Genomic DNA, 19,321 nt, shown 5'->3' on the forward strand with positions numbered 1-19,321 from the left:
TCAAATTCTCAGACAACCTCATTTAAAAGGCATATTATGAGACACTGAATGAAAGAAATGTAAAACTCAGTTGGCAGGGGACAGGAGAGGGAGGAGGGGAAAAAATAAGAATAAAAATGCACCAGGAAGATATATACCCTCATCTGCCTCAGGTTCAGTTTCATGTTCTGAAAGCCTGTTAAAAACCAGTGGCATGGATGATATGCTACAAATCTAGCCATGAAAAGGTTATTAAGAAAAAAAAAAGCTGTGCCAAAAAATCATCCCCATAAGATAGACTGAGACAACAAACAGGACCCTGCTAATTAATATTTGCTCTGCTTCAGCAGCCAGTTACTGGATGAGACTGCAACAAACAAGCATGTCTCACCCAATCACATCATTAATCCATTCACGTTCACCACCTGAGGACCAACTATGCCCCACAGATATTTATTCATCTGTTCCACAAACAAACAATTACAACACATTTTCTAGAATTAGGGTACCTGTTACATTCAGCACAGTTTACACACCCAGAGGCAGATATCAATTAATACTGAAAAAATTACTGTATCACAAGGCAACAGAAGTTACTTGTATTTTGATAACACTCCTCCCAAAACACCCATGAAGATCAAAACCACAGCTCTTGTGGAGCAAAGCTTAGTTCAAATATGCTACGTTTAAAACTGCCACTTCATCATTATGGAAAGCAAAAAGCATCTAATGCCTCATTTCCAAACAGAGAAAGGCACAAGCAGAATCCATGACACGAGAGTGAAATGTCTGAATTTTAACAAGTCTATGAAGTGCTTTTCAGTGGAATGCTATTTCAGTGGCAAAGTAACAAAATGAAATAAATTTTGTAAATTTCTTAAGGCGTGTAACAGGTAACTATGTTTCTTTGGCTTGTTTAACACACACTGAATGCACACATTTGGCGGGACACTCATGACACTGGAGGAAGTTTCATTTAAAAGAAACCTGACAATTAAAGTCTGCAGCAGTAGACCATTTGAGCTTATGTGCTCTTCCTCTACCAGCAGAAGAATAAAGTCTGAGCAATGTAACAACATTTGGTAATATCCCACAGTTTTAGATGTTGGGCATTTTGATTTCAAACTACCTTGTTATTTTCAGAAGCATTACATTCCTACTTTTAATTTAAGTATCAAATTACAGCTGCAGGAGTAAGCTGCTTACTCTTACTTATATACGAAATGAACAGAGGTCTAAACACTCAGTAGTGGCTAGCAGCTCGAGCAGCTAAACTGGGAAGCACTGGAGCACCTGCCACCACAAATGTAAACAGAATGTTGGAATCGCACCCGTCCGCTTTCCCTGTATCTGCCATGTGTTAATTATTAGCCTTCACACAGATTAAGGCAAAAGTAATCTTATTGCTAAACCCACCTGAATTTTCCCTGACAGATTTCTTGTAGTTCACCAGCATGTTGGACCTAAATTCACCACAAAACTGCATTTGATGTCTTATTTCAGAACCTTTAGACATCCCCCCCGGAATCTCAAACAAGTTATTTTATTCCTGCCACAAGGCCTCATCATTTAACTACTGGCACTTGTTGCTGCTGAAACAGTAACCACAGCATCAAAATAAACAGTGTAGGGAAGTCTTACTATGACCATGGTCTCTCCCACAAATCATTTACAATTCAGGCTAAAAACACAAACAAAGGCAACACTCTGCCAGTATAAAGAGCAACAGATCTGGACTAACAACAGATGAGGTAAAAAGGTTACATGAGCTGAATCCTGCACATGGGGCAGCGATTCACAAAATTTCTCAATAACCCATTCAGGATCATCCTGGCTGCCCTGGGCAGACATCTGAAGGCTCCTTCACTGCAGCTGCTGCAGTGAGAGCCATGGGAAGAGAGCGCAAGCACTAAGGCTACTTTCTGCCAGGTGGTGCTTTTGCATACAAAATGCTTCTTCAGCTTCTTCACAAGGTATGCTTTACAGAAGGGACTTTGTTAGGGACCAGAGAAACTTCTGCCACATCTGTCTGAGAGAGGGTGCCAGGGCTGGGAAGAATGACATGCCTCCTGCACCAGCAATCCTTGCAGGAGGTGGAAAAATCCTTGTGGGGTGCAATTAGTCAACAAGATCCACTGCAGAATAATACCTTTTTTTTTTTGTTCTAGACAGAGAAGTTTTACCGCTTTGAAAAGGGGACACCCCAAGTCCCCTCTGTGAAAAGCTGCTTGGTTAACTGCAGAGCTGTTTGTTTCTCTGTCTAAACACATTATACTCCCTCACAGCCCTGAAGCCAGGGCTGCACTCTTGAGCACAGCCCTGCGCTTGCCACCCTTGCTTTCCCTTTGTCCACTCTGCAGCACTGTACTGCACAAAGAGCACTCCCATGACCCAGTTTACCACGTCTAGAGTTTTCCCACACTTCGAACTTTGCAAAGGATTTGGAGGATTGAATCCAAGACGAAATCAAAGAGTTCCCAAAGCCCCTCTTCATGGAGCTTGCTGTGCTGATGCTGATCTATTATTTAGGAATAGCTCCTGGACAAACTTGCATTATCTGTAAGGTGACTACTCGGCTTCAGCCGTGAAGTACTCACTACTCCAGGGAGGTGTTCAGAAGGATGTGAGCCTTGTCTGGCTTACCAGGCAGAAAACACCACGTTTAGAAGGGTGAGGCAAATTCTCATTTTCCCTGGCGAGAAACCAGGAGGAGGATCAGAACCAGCACAGTGAAAAAACAGCAAGTTTCACAAAGACAACTGCCCAGCAAATCCAAAGCACCAGAAGCAGTGGCAAGAAGTGGAACACTTCAGCCAAACTCCTTTCTTTGTGGAAATGAGTAGGGTATCTTCGTTATCTTGGTAGTACACTAAAGCGTAAATTTACACTTTATGAGCTATTCTAAAGTCTGCCCTGCTTAATAATCTGTATCAGCAAGAAAACACTTTAAAGTGTCTCTCACAATTAAATCCAGGCACAACTTTCTATAAATCAAAATTTTGCTACCGTATCAAAACGTTACACTGGGGCTGTATAACATTGCCCATATCCTCATTACATGCTACACTAATTACTACCAGCAGACTCAGAATTTTCTGCACATTAGAGGCTTTTAGAGGAGCTATAAAAAATTTCAGGCATCATTAATTTAAATTTGTATTGAAATTTCCTTTTGACAGATGGCCAAAAATTACTTACTATTTAGAGTACCAAAGCTGCCTGTTTGCACATTGGAAGAGGAAAGGGAAAAATTAAAAGCAAGAAGAAAATTTATGTCACATTCATTACCTGTTAAATGTTAAGGAGCATTATCCTGCATGAATGAATTACTTCATACAAGCACAGAGACTCCAGCTGCTGGCAACTGGAACGCTCTGGCTGACAGAAACCATTTCAAGTCACAGACCAGACAATCATAAAAAGCCTCTCTTAACCAGGAACCACTTAAGGGAGGAGAGATCGATCGAACAAGCAACTAACTGCTACTCTGGGCATCACTGAAAACATTTAAGGAAATTAGCAAACTATTTCACCTTGCAAAGCTGGCAGCAAGCCCCATAATACTGACATACAAGCCAACACACATTCTGAACACAGTGCAAGACAAACATCTACTTATCATTTTGAAGTAAATTGGCACAAAGCAGGGACGCTCTCCTCTCCCTCTGGAAGCCGTATGAATAACAGTGCCTTTTAATCATTCCCAGACAAAATCAGCCTTTTTGATATAAACACTGCATGTAACACCCATGCCAGCATAAACACCCTAGCACCCCACAGGCGTTACAGAAACATGACTAGCAAATTTTGATTAGCAAACTTGATCAGCATATACTAGAGCAGTTTTCTTCATACTTCTTGAGTGAAATGCTCATGGTTCCAACTGTACAGGTACGCAAACATGCTAAAGAAACCAAGGTGGGTTTGTACTCCCACATTTAGGTATCTGCCTTACTTGTGCTTGCATGTTTGAGTGCAGGGAAAAAAGAGAATGGACTAAACTTATCTGTTCACAGTGAACAGGGAGTGCTCTAAGGAAATCATCATTAATCTGCACCCAGCCTTGCCACATAAAGCAATAATCCCAGTTTCTAGCCCTCATGACAGGGAAGCTGAAGTGAAATCTGATGTGCTGTTGTCTTATGTCAGCAGATAGACAGCTTCAGTGCCTCTGCTGTTCACAGTGAAAACTGACAGTTCCTGTCAGCTCCTGGTTGTTATGCAGAACCCTGTGGGTAATAGCAAAACTGACAACCATCAGCTCAGTTGCACTCAGCTGGGACATGGCAGAGTTGCCAGTGGCAGAATAGGCACGCTGGGGAAAGCTGTGGGGCACATTCCCACCTGGAGCTGATGGAGAAGCAAAAGCATGGCCCCTTGTGTGGCAGTGCCAGCCAGGCAGGTCCCTGGCTGAGGCAAAGCCCCTGTCCAGCACCATGCTCCTCCCAGAGCTGTAGAGGGCACACCAGGTGACATATGACTGGCAAGCTCTAGGTAATCTTGTCTAATGCACCCAAGACTCACGCTGTGAACATCTCTTCTACCTCTTCCTGAAAAAAACACCATGAAAAACCTGACAAATTTATTACAAGTGCTCAGTAAGGCGGTCACTGGTCTTGCCCTTTGTAAGGGAAACTTTCACACTGACCATCACCTAAAAAGGGTCCTGAAAACTGTGCAAGCCACTCATGCTCTACTCTGTAACTACATCCAGCTATCCAGAGCTGGGCAGGTAACTGTGTAGCTGGCAACAACTGCATCTTCTGCAAGCTAGTAAACTGTCAGTGGCAGTGAGGAGAGCAGACTAACCCAGGAGAGGGCAGAGCCAAGATGCACCTCCCCACTTGCAGCATGAAAACCGTAGGAGCCTCTGAGAGGCTCTGGTGGCTATCCAATATGTACAAGCATCCAGGCACACACGCTGAGTTTTAGTCGCATGCATCACTGAATGCTCAAAATTACATGAGCAGCAAGGTGTGACCTGAAGCTACTTATAATACTACCATGTACAGGATGGTGCATACACATACGCTGCAGAGTAATTCAGAACCTGAAAATTAATTCCTGGAAAAGGACGGCAGAATTCTCAGTGCAAGTACCACCTTTGTTGGTCTGCAGAACAGCAGCTCTCTCCTGTCAACTGCTTTGGCAAGGACAGCACCCCACCACTCCCTGTGAGCAACAGAACTCTCCTTCCACAACTGCATCATAGGGATGTATCAGAATTACAGTTTGCAGCCTCCAAATGACTTAAAACTACTGGCTAATTCTTTGTATCTCAGAAGCTTAGGCAGAGACCCTGGGCAGCCTTTTCCTTATATCCATGAACAGCCCCCAAGTGCTGTTTCAGCAAACTGCCTAGAATCCCAGCTGTCCCACTACCTGCCACTTTCTAAGCATGACAGTCTATGCAGGGCTCTGCTAATAAATACAAGCGTCACAACCTGGTTTCACTTTGTGACTTTTTCCACCACCCTGGGCCATGCTTCAGAAAACTGCAGTGTGCAGTTCTTCTGAGCTGCCTCTTTCACCTATGAAATGGAGTCCTACCTTGATGGAGTCTCTGTCTGCATGCAGAGCAGCCCCCGTGCACAAGGAGGGAAGGAGGCGGTGGCAAAGAGAAAGAGAAAAGTACTAGTTAGTTTACATAAAATTATACATTTATCATACTTGGAAGGAAGAATCCTGATGTCTCTTAAATAATAAATCACACAGATGTTAACTTTTCTGTACAGTTAATTATTAATACTGTACAGCCACATTTATAAAACTGGATTTCCAACATTTGAACGTAATTTCTGGTAGCTACTACGTAATAAACACTGATGTAATTAGCTTGTGAATTCTTGTGAAAACTGGTTTTTTTTTTTACCCCCACCCTGTTCTTTTGTTTTCTTCATTTTTCTTAAGAGGAAAGTTTAGGAAAAAGAAAAGAAGAAAAGAGGAACGGACAAAAGTACACACTCAAGTGGCAATGCCTACCTCTTTGGTGATCGTTATCATGGTGCTTCTTCTCATCTTTAATTGGGAGGTGGGACTGCCCCCCCAGCGCACTGGACAGTGCCAGAAGACCAGCACTGCTGCCAATGGGTGGGATGGCTGGAGGCTGCAAGCCTGAGGGGTGCGGAGTGAGCGGCACAGGAAGACCATGTCCATGTGACAAATGCTGGGCCTGGAGTTGTTGCTGCTGTGAAAAAGGAAACACAGATATTGAATTTGTTCGGAGAGCTGGGTGCTGTCCAATTGTACAGAAGTACATTTGAGTGTGATAGGATCAGATCAACAGATGCAGCTGATTGATCCAGGTATCAACTCCCACCAACATCCTGGCATTTTAAAATTGCCCATATGATTGTACACAACACAACTGGTAAACTTCGCTATGAATTAAAGGAACAGCAACAACAGGGAAAAAAAAAGGAATAAAGGAAAATAATTTTACAGTTTTGGTGATATTTTTATTTCTCTGACAGAAGTATTACATTTTACTCTGCCTATCTAAAGCACACCACGTACACGCCTAATCAAAACATATGTAACTATATAAAAGCAGTTATATAATGAAGAAAAAAAAAGCTGAAAATTGAGAAAATTAGTGTTAAACAGTTCTCCCAGCGCTACTGCACACCATGCAGTGAGAGTTAATTTGAAAGAGAAAACCTGAATTAACAATCCAGAAAACGAAACTGGTTGCAGCCACTGTTTTAAGCCCTTTAAGTGTCCTCAGCGGTACTTCAGCAAATTACTAAAGAAAATCTAACGTAGCAAGGCTTGGGTCTTCCTGTAGGCTTGCTCAATAATGCTGAAATAATTGGGCACTCTGTGCACGTTTAGTGATGCTCGAATGAAAAGCTAGAGGCCTGCCCTTGTACTCTTCTCTAGCTGCTGACTCTGTGTTGTGACAGGTTTATTTGAGTGGGACTGTGATGCATGCACCAGCAACTGCACTGACAAGAGTTTAAAGTCATTTTTACCAGTACACTGGCAACACATACAGAAAGCCCTTGAGAGGTTCGAATTGGAGTGCTTGACCTCAACCAGGGCTGCATCAAGCTCTGTGCTATACTAACCATTGTGGGGTAGATAGATTGCTTGTTGCTACTCATAGGGAAGGCAGGGAAAACAAAAGCAAACGGGTGAAAGAAGTTATGTTAAATATATCCCAGGAGAGATCTGTTCAGGTCTAAGGCTTGCTCACTAACTGTCCAACTAATCTCTGTTCATACAGTAACTAAATTAGTTCTGAAATTTCCTTTTTGTTTTCAAGCAGTCACTGCCCAAGACTCAGGGTAAACTGAATCAGAAGTCCTCTAGGATTGTTCTCTCTTCCTGCATGTCTGCATACACAACTTTGGAAGAAGAAATAAAAACTTAACTTGCTTTTCATAAAAAATTCCATTTTAAATTCCTAATTGACTAGATTCAAGTCCTACATTTGTTTGGTTTTCATTTGAACATAAATTCACTTTCCACCTTGCAACCCAGCTCTTTACTCAATCAAGAGACAATACACTGTTCACTTGCTTTTCCCCTCTGCTTCCTAGCATGAACCTTTACATAAGAGTGAGCTGAAAGTAAGATTGAGAGTCACACTGAGCACACGAGGTAATTCATGCAGCACACTGCGCACCCACCTCCCTCAACAACCCCCTGTGAAAATTCAGATCATTCTTTTACTCTGGGAAATACAATCCAGGCAGTGGAATCAGACTGGTGATGGAATGAACAAGTCATCTGACCCAGATCAGTACCAGGGAAAGGAAGGGAATGAACCAAATGGAAGGTAAGGTGGAAAAAAAACAAAAAGAAAGGCGGGAGGGGAGGCAAATGGAAAACAGACAACAAAAAAATAGAAAACTGGAATATTTTTCCAAATGGAATACTTTCCACCTCAATCCTTTCTCTGCTTGCGATCCCATGTCATTTCAGCAGGTTCTCCGTCTTGCAGAAAGTATCAAGCACATTTTGATTGCTTGATGCTTTTACGGAAGATGCTTCATTTCTCAGAATTTTTAATTAACTACAACAAAATGAAGCAAGAGCCAACAGCGTATTGTTTAGCTTCAGGGTTGGAATGCCGCTGCCTTGCACCAAGGGAACAATCTGGCATGCCTGACTTGGGGAAGGACAGCAAGAGAAAGAAGGGAATGGACAAAATAATCTGTGTTCTGGAGCCTCATTTTAAACAGGAATTTCCCATTTCTATTACAGAATGTGCTATAAACCGCTGCAAGAAGATGTCTGCCTGAATCTGCTTGTGAAAGCAAAGGCTTTGGGAAGAGCCTGAGCATATCAACAGTGACAGAGGTTTCCTCCTGTTAACTCATTACCCTGTTGACCAAAGTATGCCAGGTAAACTCACTGACAGTTCACACCACGAGTTCACTCACTGTACAATTCACACATATCTCCCTACTGATCTACTCAATTTGCATTATGTGACCTCCTCTGTCAATGCAGGATGGTTTCCAAAGAGCTTGAAGAGAACTGCCTTGCCTACAAATACAATCCTCTTTTTTACTGGTGCTTGTTAGGAACATCTCTGCATAGCGCAGAGAGCACTTTGGATGTACTCAACAACATTAATACCTCCCAGGCATAATACAGGCATTAAGAGTACTATGAGTAACGAATCCTCAGTGTGTAGAGGCTTGAGAACACTCTGAACAGCATGGCTGGCCTAGTCCCTCCTGGCCAAGAACCAATGTGTTTTCACTGCAAGCTGAATTGTAGAGAGCCCTGAAAATAACTGGAGAGAGTAGAAGTAAAACAAACAAACAAACACCAAAACCAAAATAAAACATAACCTTCCTGACATGGAGAGCTTTTCTAAAGAGACCAAGCTCTTTCATGGAAAATGATGGGGACATGGAATCTGAAAAGAACACGGAACATGACCCCCCCAGTCACAAAATGTTCATTCACTGGTACAGCAGAAATTTGGTCACATTGTAATGGCACAAAGAAAATACTTCAGTATGAAAAACAAGACTGTTAAGCAAATCTAAACTAACACTCAAAATTCCATTATATAGCCCTGAAGGCCTGTGCCACACCGACATGGGCAGCGTTGTGCATGTTGTTAGACTGGTGTGGGACTAAAAATTCAAGAACAGGAGGATGGTGGTATTGGTACAGGAAAGGACTATGAGTTCCTCCAACACAATGAGCAATGGTGCATGGCAAAAGGGAGGCACTGATCCGAAAACAGAAAAGATGAAATTCAAGTAAAATATTGGGCAGACTTTTACTCTCAAAACATGATAGAACAAACAGGCAAAAAAAAGTACATGATCGCATAATTAAGCACTATTTGCTAACAGTCATACACAAGAAGGTAAAGATAAAGTGATATAGCATCTCTGTCATTTCCAGACCTCTGATATCTATTACTATATTCAAATGCTCACAGCATTCGCAGCTTGGTTTTGCTTTTCCACTGCCCATGGGTGTCACCAGCCACTTGGTTACAGCAGAAGTTACAAAACCACAGACAATTCTTGGCATCACCTTAGTACTGCAAAGTGATTAAATAAAAGTGGGCTCCTTTAGTCACCAAAATGCCAAAGATACAGAGGAGTAAGACAACTGACAGATATTCTCCACAAAGAAATAGTCTACTGTGGAAGAAAGTTTACATTTGTTTCTGCCTATGCCATGAATTTAGATCATAAAATCTGACACAATTTAAAAACTTGCAAGCAAAGCCTGAAAATGAGCCAGCCGAGCAACCACATAATTTTTTTTATGTTGCTGTAATGCTTTCACTTCCCACTCCTCCATCTCCTCTTTAATTTGTCATCCTTAGTCATGTTATTTATGAACTCTTAGCATGTGGTTAACTTTAGACAATCCCATCAGAGTTGAATACAGTATGCATAAGGACAAGCATACATTTTCGGCATCAATGCATAATAGGTGAAAACTTGCAAAGGCAGTACAGCAGGCTTTATTATGTTGTACACTTTGCAGAACTATTTAAAAATAAAACCAGCATCAGTTAGCTATCAAGAAACATGCCCTACTGAATTGCAAAATAGACTGCATTGTTTTTAAGAAACATCCAACACACAAAAATATAAGAGCAAGAGTGAACCCAGCAACCAGAAAGAAGTCAAACAAGAAGACTGCATTCTTTTTGGCAGTAAGTTTAGGACGATGATTATTTAAATCAGTTCAGTAGTAAAGACTAAAGTAAAACTTTCAATACATATTGACACATGTCAAGTCAAGATAACAGCTGGTTGCTAATGATGTTAGGTTTTTTTAATTTTCTGCATATTCTCCTAAACAGCCCACATTAAGGAGTAAAGTAACTCCAAAGCCATGTCTAAACAAATGGGCAAAAAGGCTTTGCAAAAGCTTCTTACCTGAGTATCACCAATTTTTACAACTGCAATTCTAAATATTGATGCTTAGCTTAATTCTTTCCCCAACACATCTTAAGAGATCAAATTTAAAGTGCGATAATAAACCTACTAACAAATTAGCTTCCAATGCTTTCTTGTTATAGTCAGCGCATTCAAAGCCTATTTTCCTGGAAAAGGTCCAAGTTTTCACTGGATACTTTCCAAGCAGCTCTGTGTCGCAGTAATCTACCACTTTTCCTTTTGCAGCCTCTGAAAACTCACAGGCATTATCCAAACAACCTGAACATATCCTCTAACCTGAAGACATTTAGGCATTATCCAAACAACCTGAACATACTCCTCTAACCTGAAGACATTTATAATGTTATCAAACTAATGTCTCAAAATTACTTTATATCTATATACATGCATGCACTACCCACACCTCCAGTGCGGATAAATCTGGATAAAATAGCTTCTTTGTTTGAAATTTGTTAGATGAAATGATGTATTGCTCAGAGTGAATCCTTAGCAAGATAGCATACAGATGAAACAGTAACCAAGATGAAGAGGAAATAAAGACATAAAAACAAAAACTCAACAGTACAAAGTATCAATGACAACGGTTTAGAGACCAGCAAGAAAATGAAGTCCTTTGGCACACAACAGTTCTGAGTGTGCTTGGGATGGTATGTATTGTTATCTACCATGCCTGTTCGCACCCCTGACATGATGCGCACTGTCTGTACTTCCTTTGTACCTTTCTGTCTCTGATGGCTTACCATTACAGAAGTGGTTTTTCTGATGTTAAGATACAACACAGCAAAAGAGCGTATGAAGAGTCATGCAGCAGTTCCTTCAGTGGAATGGTCCTGGAGCTATATGCATATATAGCATATGGTAAACTTGCCATGAAGAGACCGTGGTACAGATGTAGGGTGGACCTACATACTATCCTTAATCCTTTAAGGGAAAGGGATCGTTCTGCAAATGAACGTGCCTAGTGTGAAAGAAAGGTATCAGAGATCGGTGAGAATTCTAAACACTCAGACACAGCTGAACTACTGGAAAACACGGTATGAATGCACAAGTTCAGACAAAATCTAGGAAAAAGAATGAAAAACAATACAGAGGAGAGAAAATAAGGAGACCAACAATGATAATAACAAAAAACCTAAAAAAATATAAAAATAAAAGAAAAGCAAATGCCAAGCTTCTTACTCTCTGAGAACAGTGATTTCTGCCTTTGCGAATGTTGATTTACAGGAGGAAAGCAAGCTCCACTGGGAAAAACATGGGGGGAAGGAAAAAAATCAACAGCTGTCATTAATCAGAAGGGGAGCATTTAGAACTCCTACATAAATAACAAAAGAAACTATCAGAATCGTATCTCTACAAATTGCCTCACAGATCTTTTAAGTGATCTAGGAACAGAAAGTCATCTCCCGAATCATATTGTGAGATGAAAGCAATATACGCAGAGCACATTTCCGTTCTTAATCATACATATAGGAACATCTATCTGTCAGGATACATGTTTCACCATTTGTCCTCCCTTACCCCCTTATGACTTCTCTTTACTCAGTGAAGCAGCATAAACAGAGAACAAAAGTAACAAAAAATTAAATACAACCCACTAGCAAATACAAGATTTGTGGTAAAAAGGTCAGCATTTTAATAACAGAAAAACCTAGTTCCTTACAAAAGGCCAAGTGCACCTGCCTCCAGAATCCTGGAGTTCAGTAGTTCCTTCTGCTCACAGGACTCCTCTCCACCTCAGTTTCACTCTGGAGGTGGATGAAGAAAAAATTAGGCTTTTTTAAATTGCTTTCTATGATCACGTAATAAAGGGCAGAAACTCTTGCATAAATCATGCCACTTAAGCTCCCTTCTTCCTCCTTCTCTCCCTTAAATTGCTAGCTAAGGAAAAGAAAATCCACATCTCCTGCAAGAGAAGGCAAAAACCACCAAATGCCAATAAAGTTCAATGTCTTACCATATCAAGCACCACTGGTGTGAAATGTGACACACACGCTCTTCAAAACCATTTCACAAGAACAAATGCAGAGAAAAGAGTAACGATGACAGCAACTGGGTGTCTTCTGTTACAGATGAATAGATGGCAAAAATCAGCTTGGGCTAGCTACGTACACAGTGGTTAAAGTACTGTATTTACCAGGTGCTCCACACATCCTACCCACAGACACTAGGAAGAGATTTTCTCTCTTATGGACTGACAGTAGGAAAATGGTGTCCCTTTTTGTCTGCTTGAATCTTGGTCCTTTTCCTTAGAACTAGAAAATGGAGAGTGATGCCTATACTTTTCCCAGCAGAGTCCCAAATAACTTTTTCTATGGTCCTCACGTGAAAAAGTTTCTGAAATCCTGGGCTACATAAACATGTCTGGAAAGTGCAAAAAAGCACTATCTGAGATGTATACTGAATTAAACAATAAAAGCTAGAAGAAAACTTAAGCAACACCACTGGTCACAGAGACCCGAGTTGCTAAATCTATAAGCAGTTTTATAACCAGAGCTTTTAATGCGGCAGCTGTAATTTACTTCTAAGCTTCCTCACAAGTTATAGTCTAAGAGCCATGCAGTCTTAGCATAAAAGAGATGCATGTTATGCACCCCACACATGCATTTCTTTAATGCATTTTTTAAGGTCAATCCTTAGCAAGTCAAATTTCTGGACAGCAAGTACTGAGAAGCAGAGGCTCTGTAACTCTGTTAAGTGCTAACATTACGTTTCATCATGCTTACAACACGCAAACACACACTGCTTTGGACTTCAGCAAATTGTCTTTGCTTGGGATGCCTGGACTGATCTATTCTTTCTTTGCCTTTTGACATCTTTAAAGACTGCCATTTCTGGTGCAGCTCTGGCCCCATCCAGAGCACTGTAATGCCTTCCCTATGCAGTGCTTTACCGTCCATCCAGTTAAGCACTAAAACCCTTGCTTTAGTGAGGTTACACTGTTCAGCAAGAGTACATATTTATAAAGACTGTAACTCCACTGAGTACATGAACACTGCTGATTTTGCAATGAAGCATTTTTAGGAGCCCCTGCCTTCACAATACTTCAAAACCAAACAGATCCTTTAAACACCCTTTTTTCTTTCCCAAAGCACTGGTATAGGGCCATCACTGAAGGTAATATATAGTATATAATGGACCAGGAGTCTGATGGGAGTACGGTAAATCTGTGTTTGGTTAGAGACATCTTCCATACACCTGAATACAGACCACCCTGGCAACAGTGTTTTCTCCTTTCTACTGTGTTTAGTGACAGCATACAAAAATAAGTCATAAATAAAATACTGCATATATTCATTCTGTAAAACATGAAGAAAATTCTCCTTAGGACCTCTCCTATCTGCACTGATTAATCTAATTAAAAAAAAAAGATAGCGTTACATACGTCACATAGCGTTAGTGCCATGAACTGGAAAACCTTGAAAAACATGGAGGCAGAAGTCAGCTTTCCTGCCTGATCCGATACAGTATGTGAGCCATAGCACTCACATCATACGCACTTACTTAAGTATAACGAGTAGGGCCTTTGGCATCAGCATATTGGCAGTGAGACGTAATGAAGTGGTCTGCACTGCAATGTTACTGACTGCTCATACAGTGATAGACCAGTATAAATTCAGTAGCTACCACAGCTACTGGAAATAAGTGAAAAAGAGGAAAACAGTGGCACCCCATTCCAAGTGTAGCAACAGTATTTAAAATCCATCCCCAGAGCTCTTTTTTTTTTTCCCAGTGAATATGGAACCTGGAATTATTTCCATTCGAATTCCCTCAAAAATCCCTATAAATATGATCCTGTGCCTTGTTTTCAGCTTGATGCTGCATACAGGAGAGATTTATTTAAATTAGGCCTCACCTGCAATGCTCCCTCTGAAGCTGACACCCACGAACAGCAGAAGAAAAATCCCTAGAAAACACATCTTTCCTCCCAAAGAACAAGGTGTCTTTAACCTAGCCAGATTTCAGATGAATAATTCAAACCCAAAAGGCACTCACTAAAAAGCCTTGTATAATTTCTTCCGCAATTTCAGGCAATAGGCAGCATCGGAAGATTTGCAGGACCTTAGGATCACACATCCTCAATATAAAAACAGCAAACAAGAGCAATTAAATGGGAAGGAAAGAATTTCAACATTTTTTTATGGTACACAAAAAGACACAACTCAAAACACATACCCAATAAGTCAACCCTGTCTGCCACTTTCTTGCTGTTACAATCTGTGTACAACATACAGCAGGGGACCAACCTGGCTTACAGCATTTAAGCTTTAATCACAGCTAAATAAGCCTTTGAACATTCAATACAGAAGGGCTGGAGAGATGAGTAACTCTTGCCCCTGCGCTACACACACTTGCTTGTTCTACCACCTTCAACGTACTCCCTGAAGCTCCCATTTCTGAATGCACACACTTGGTAAGAAAAACTTTGCCATGCAAACTGGAATCAAAACATTTCCCCCCAGCCGCACTGGCTCAACCAAAACCCCTTGCTGTTCCTCACAGCACAAGCAGAGACCAGAGGCAGAAACAACAACCCACCCTCTGTGCAGACTGGGAGATGACTCTGTATGTTACACACCAAGGCAAAAAAGCACTTTGGCATTTGGCAGCAGGAGCCCTGGACCACTGGTGCCATGCCAGTGCCAGCATGTACTAATGCTAAGCTTTTATAACAACTTGTGCTCTTGTACCTGTATCACACAGCCTCCAAAGGTTTCCTCGCCTGCGACGGCACACTGGTATTTCTTAAACAGGTGGTGTTATCCACAAATGTAAAATGGACTACTCGCTTGAAAGCAACCAAAAACTATGCACCTTTTGAGGTGGGTCAAACAAGCTCCTCACCTTCAAACACATGGGCAGAAATTGAGACAAGCAGTGTATTTAAGAAGGAACTATAATATAGCGTGATGATTATGTATGACAATACAGAAGGAATCCTTTCTTCCAGTAACTGCCATTTGCTTATTTTTTAAAGAATAAAAGTGACATAAGAAAACAAAATGCTTAGAAATTAAACAAAAGCCTTTTTTTCACTCAGATGTATAGAATGGTAAAGGACAAATAATTTAAATCATTTCCTCAGCAATACAAGTAATATTTAAATAGATTTAATAGTGCTGCTCCAAACCAATGAATTATGCGTTTAAAACCTATTAAAATGTAATGTTTTTTTCCTGAGCTGAGGGGAGAGAGATTTAAATCCACTGAATTTTAATATTTCAGCTTGAGCTGCAGGAGGTAGAGAAAGTCCAAATGAACTCTTCCATCAGCACCATTCAAGCATGAACATTTTAATCAGTTTTACTTCCTTGGAGTTCTCCAACACAGTTTACGCTGTCATTCTGAAAGCACTTAACACAGAGGGTGTGAAAAACCACCAAGGCTTGTTATTGCCTTCACAATTGATGGCAAATAATTTTGCAGGCTTCCTATCATTAAAATGTCACTGCTAAAAATTGAGGTTCAGCATTTCTTGTGCTAAACTGCATTTTCTTTGAACACCATCACATGCCTGTTCTTAAGGTTTTGGTACATTTATCTCTTGCCATGTGATAAACAGAGACACAAGCAGTAGCCTCTACTTCTGCCTCACTACCTAACTGCAGGAGAAAACAAGACTATTTTAAATGGAGATGGGGGAGGAAACACTGATAAAATTCTTATAAAGTTATAAGTTAATTCCCTGGTACCCTTATTAAAACATAACCACATTCACACAGCATGCTCTGATTATATAGTATAATGGATTAAAAAAAAACAAACCAAAAAAAAAAAACAAAACAAAAACTTTTTAGGAGAGTTAGAGGACTCAATTTAATAATACAGGAAATGAAAACATCACCCCTAATTAGATCATCTTACTGATTTAAGACTACAGTTTGCATGTTGTTCCAAACATGTAACCTTGCAGATTCTAATTTTAAAAACATGGCAGCTATGACACATGACAAGATCAACCGGACAAGATCAACCGGACAACGTCACACTGCTCATCCCAATATGCTCAACCTGGAAAGGAGCTCTGGATGTGCCATACAAATTGCTCTGACCAAGAACTCTGTACAAGAGCGTCCATGGCAAACACCAGATGCAGAGTCCAGATGCCTGCAGATTTACAGTCCTCCTGCAGCATGCTTATGATATATTTTGGTATATTTTTTCTCCCTGCATCTCTCTAGAAGAAGATAGATGGTATTTAACTTGTTTCAGCCCATCAACAGTTTTAAACTGAACATGACCTGTGAAAGAAGTCATTATAACTGTGTTTCATTCCATTAAACACAACTAGTTTATTGTCAGGAGAACAAGCAGTCTCTCGGGGTTCCAGGCTCACTTCAGTATTTTGCATTTAAACTGCATGGATCAATGATTTCATTCATTTACCAATAAAGATAGAATAATACTGCAAAGTTCAAAGGTGCTTCATCAGATTCCATTAAATCAGAGCACATTCACAGAAAAACATATATATGTGAAAACACAAGGAGAGATGATTTGTGCACATTCCATTATTTTCTTGCACCTTCTTCCATTCTAGTAAAATCCATTTTAAACTCAAACCCAGGGATCCCCTGTTGGAACCAAATGGGGTTTAGTGAGGTGAACTGAGTTGGGCCTCCCAAAGCTAGAAGAAGCTTATACAGTTGCACTTCAAAAACCCAAACACTTTTCTGTCTTTCTCTGATACACACAGTTCAATGGGCAATTAAAGACACATTTTTAAAAACTCTAAAGAGCAAACAACTTCAGAAGTTTTTAAAATACCACAGTGTTAAGAGAACACAAACTCTATCAGACTCACCAACCAGTAAACTAACACAACATATTTACAGATACAGAAAAGCCATGATTTTTAATTATGTTGTTTTATTTTTATTTGTATTCACTTTGTACAAAGTATGAAAAGCCTTTTTTACTCCCATGTTACATTTTCAGACTTTAAATCTAAGTGCAGACATATTATTATTGTGGGTATTCATGCAATCAGAACTTCAGCTTTTTTCATAAATTGCTGTCCTACCTGTTCATTTTTTTTTTTTTTTGGTAATGAATCTCCTAAAGACTGGACTAGGTTACTTCTCTTTAAACTTGATGAACAGAGTTTTCAGTCTGTATTGCTCCTGTTTCTCTAAAACTAAAGTGACAGCCATAGGGTATTTCCTAAGTCAATATAAAATAGGAGTCAAAAAAGCCAGTACAGCAATGTAAAAAATCAGCCTTATGAGGGAGGTGAGAGCTGTCCAATTTTAATGCACAAAACCAAATTCAGACATGAAAATTTGAGGCCACAGAATTTCAACTGACTTGAAGAGATAAATTCAGACAACAACAAACAAAACAGAAAATTTATTTCTATCTATCTGGTAGGGGAAGACCAACAAAAGTTACTGCCAGGCTCCCAGACAGGTATCTAGCCTGCTTATATCTATTCTGTGTGGTTTAGTGGTTCATGAAAGCAGGATAAACTTAAGTAACATTGCAACAGCCAGTATCTATAACACCACATCAATCAACACAGTCTTACTAGAAAACAAACTCCTTTTCGCAGCCACCTCATATTTACAAAGGTGAACGGCAAAAATGAACACAAGTAGACTCTGAAGTATTGATACACAAGTGTGTACACACACACACAAAACGAGATGTGCAAATATACACACACGCTACATATGCACACATATACAACCTTCTTTAACAAAGAAGCTAACCTTTAGCTACTTTATGTAAAGAATGTTAATAGAAGGCAATATTTTTGTTAGGTAATGAAAACTAATTGGGAAATTATTCATCTCCCACTCTCCCCACTGGAGCGTAAAAGACGTACAACAAATGTTATTCATGATTCTACACGACTCGCTCCAATTCACCCCCTTCTTTCTAATGGACACTTCAGAGGAAATAAAGGTTACTCTTTTCCATTTATATCTTCTAATTGACTACCAGTGTTTTCTTGTGGTCAAAGGGATACAACACAGAGTTAGAAACAACCTATTAAAAACAAGCTAAAATCAGACCACTACTCTACACTACCGTCAGCAATGATCAGAGAGCCCTGATTTCCTTGTTAAAAGACAGAGGCATAATTGAAGCAATATCTTCACTTCAGATTGATTATTCGGCGACCCTTATCCACATCTTCACTCAGCAATTTGAATTTTAATGAAAGTAAATGGAATAATTAGCATTTCAAAGTGTGTTTGATACACTGAATAAAAAAAGCGAGAAGACTTTTATGTATAATCTATACACAAAAGAAAAAGCATTTGGGAGGGCGCAGAAGATGGGAAGTAGTTGTAGTGTCTTCATTAGAATAACTTAAACAACTGCTTGCACCAGCTGCATAATTATACATGTGAATAATGTGCTACTAAGCTATGACTTCTCACCTTTACTTTATGTAGTGTGAACAGTCATGGCTTTTGCTGTTACGCCTTTCCTCTCCAGCTGTAAAATGTAAACACTGTGGCTGCCCACACTCATAAAATCTCACAGGACTGCTCTACCATGCTAATGGGGCTGGACGTAAAGCTTTCACAACAGGGGCTCCATATACCCTTGTTTTGAGATGAGTAGGAGCAGGCATGCCTATGAGTGTACTGGTGACATGTCATTTTGTCACTGATTTGGGTTGGCTATTTGGTTTATTGTTTTGGTTTGTTTTCTTTTTTGCTCATGGGCTTTTTTTAATTTAAGTAACATCTATTTTTTCACATAAAAATGAAAAGTGTGGTGAATATTCACATTCCTGAGCCACATCAGATGCTGTCCAAAGAGATGCTGGCAGTAGCGATGTGAAAAACCCTTCTAAAGTGCAAGTGTGTCTTATGAAGGCTACCTGTTACCACAGCTGCAGAAGCAGACTGGCACATGGCATGCAAAGGAAGCAAAAAAGGACAACACAGACCAAGCTTCAGGAAATGGATACAACACAGACATTAATCACTCCGTTA

General features: G+C 40.2%; 1 protein-coding gene across 5 annotated transcripts in view; it reads right to left on the bottom strand.

The window, feature by feature from the left end:
• The window catches only part of TLE4 (TLE family member 4, transcriptional corepressor), a 101,373-nt gene that overhangs the window by 41,073 nt on the left and 40,979 nt on the right, over positions 1–19,321 (bottom strand). For 3 of the 5 annotated variants that reach the window (XM_057402119.1, XM_057402120.1, XM_057402117.1), the window contains 2 exons: positions 5,962–6,166; positions 5,530–5,546 (listed from right to left, as the gene is read on the bottom strand). In XM_057402119.1, the coding sequence (XP_057258102.1) occupies positions 5,530–5,546; positions 5,962–6,166 (222 nt within the window). The remainder of the gene's footprint in view (positions 1–5,529; positions 5,547–5,961; positions 6,167–19,321) is intronic. The other 2 variants (XM_057402121.1, XM_057402118.1) reach the window with 1 other exon arrangement.

The sequence above is a fragment of the Pezoporus wallicus genome, unplaced genomic scaffold, assembly GCF_028554395.1.
Source record: "Pezoporus wallicus isolate ANWC-B61680 ecotype Strahan unplaced genomic scaffold, APGP_CSIRO_Pwel_v1 contig_6275, whole genome shotgun sequence".
In the NCBI taxonomy this organism is placed as follows: Eukaryota; Metazoa; Chordata; class Aves; order Psittaciformes; family Psittacidae; genus Pezoporus; species Pezoporus wallicus.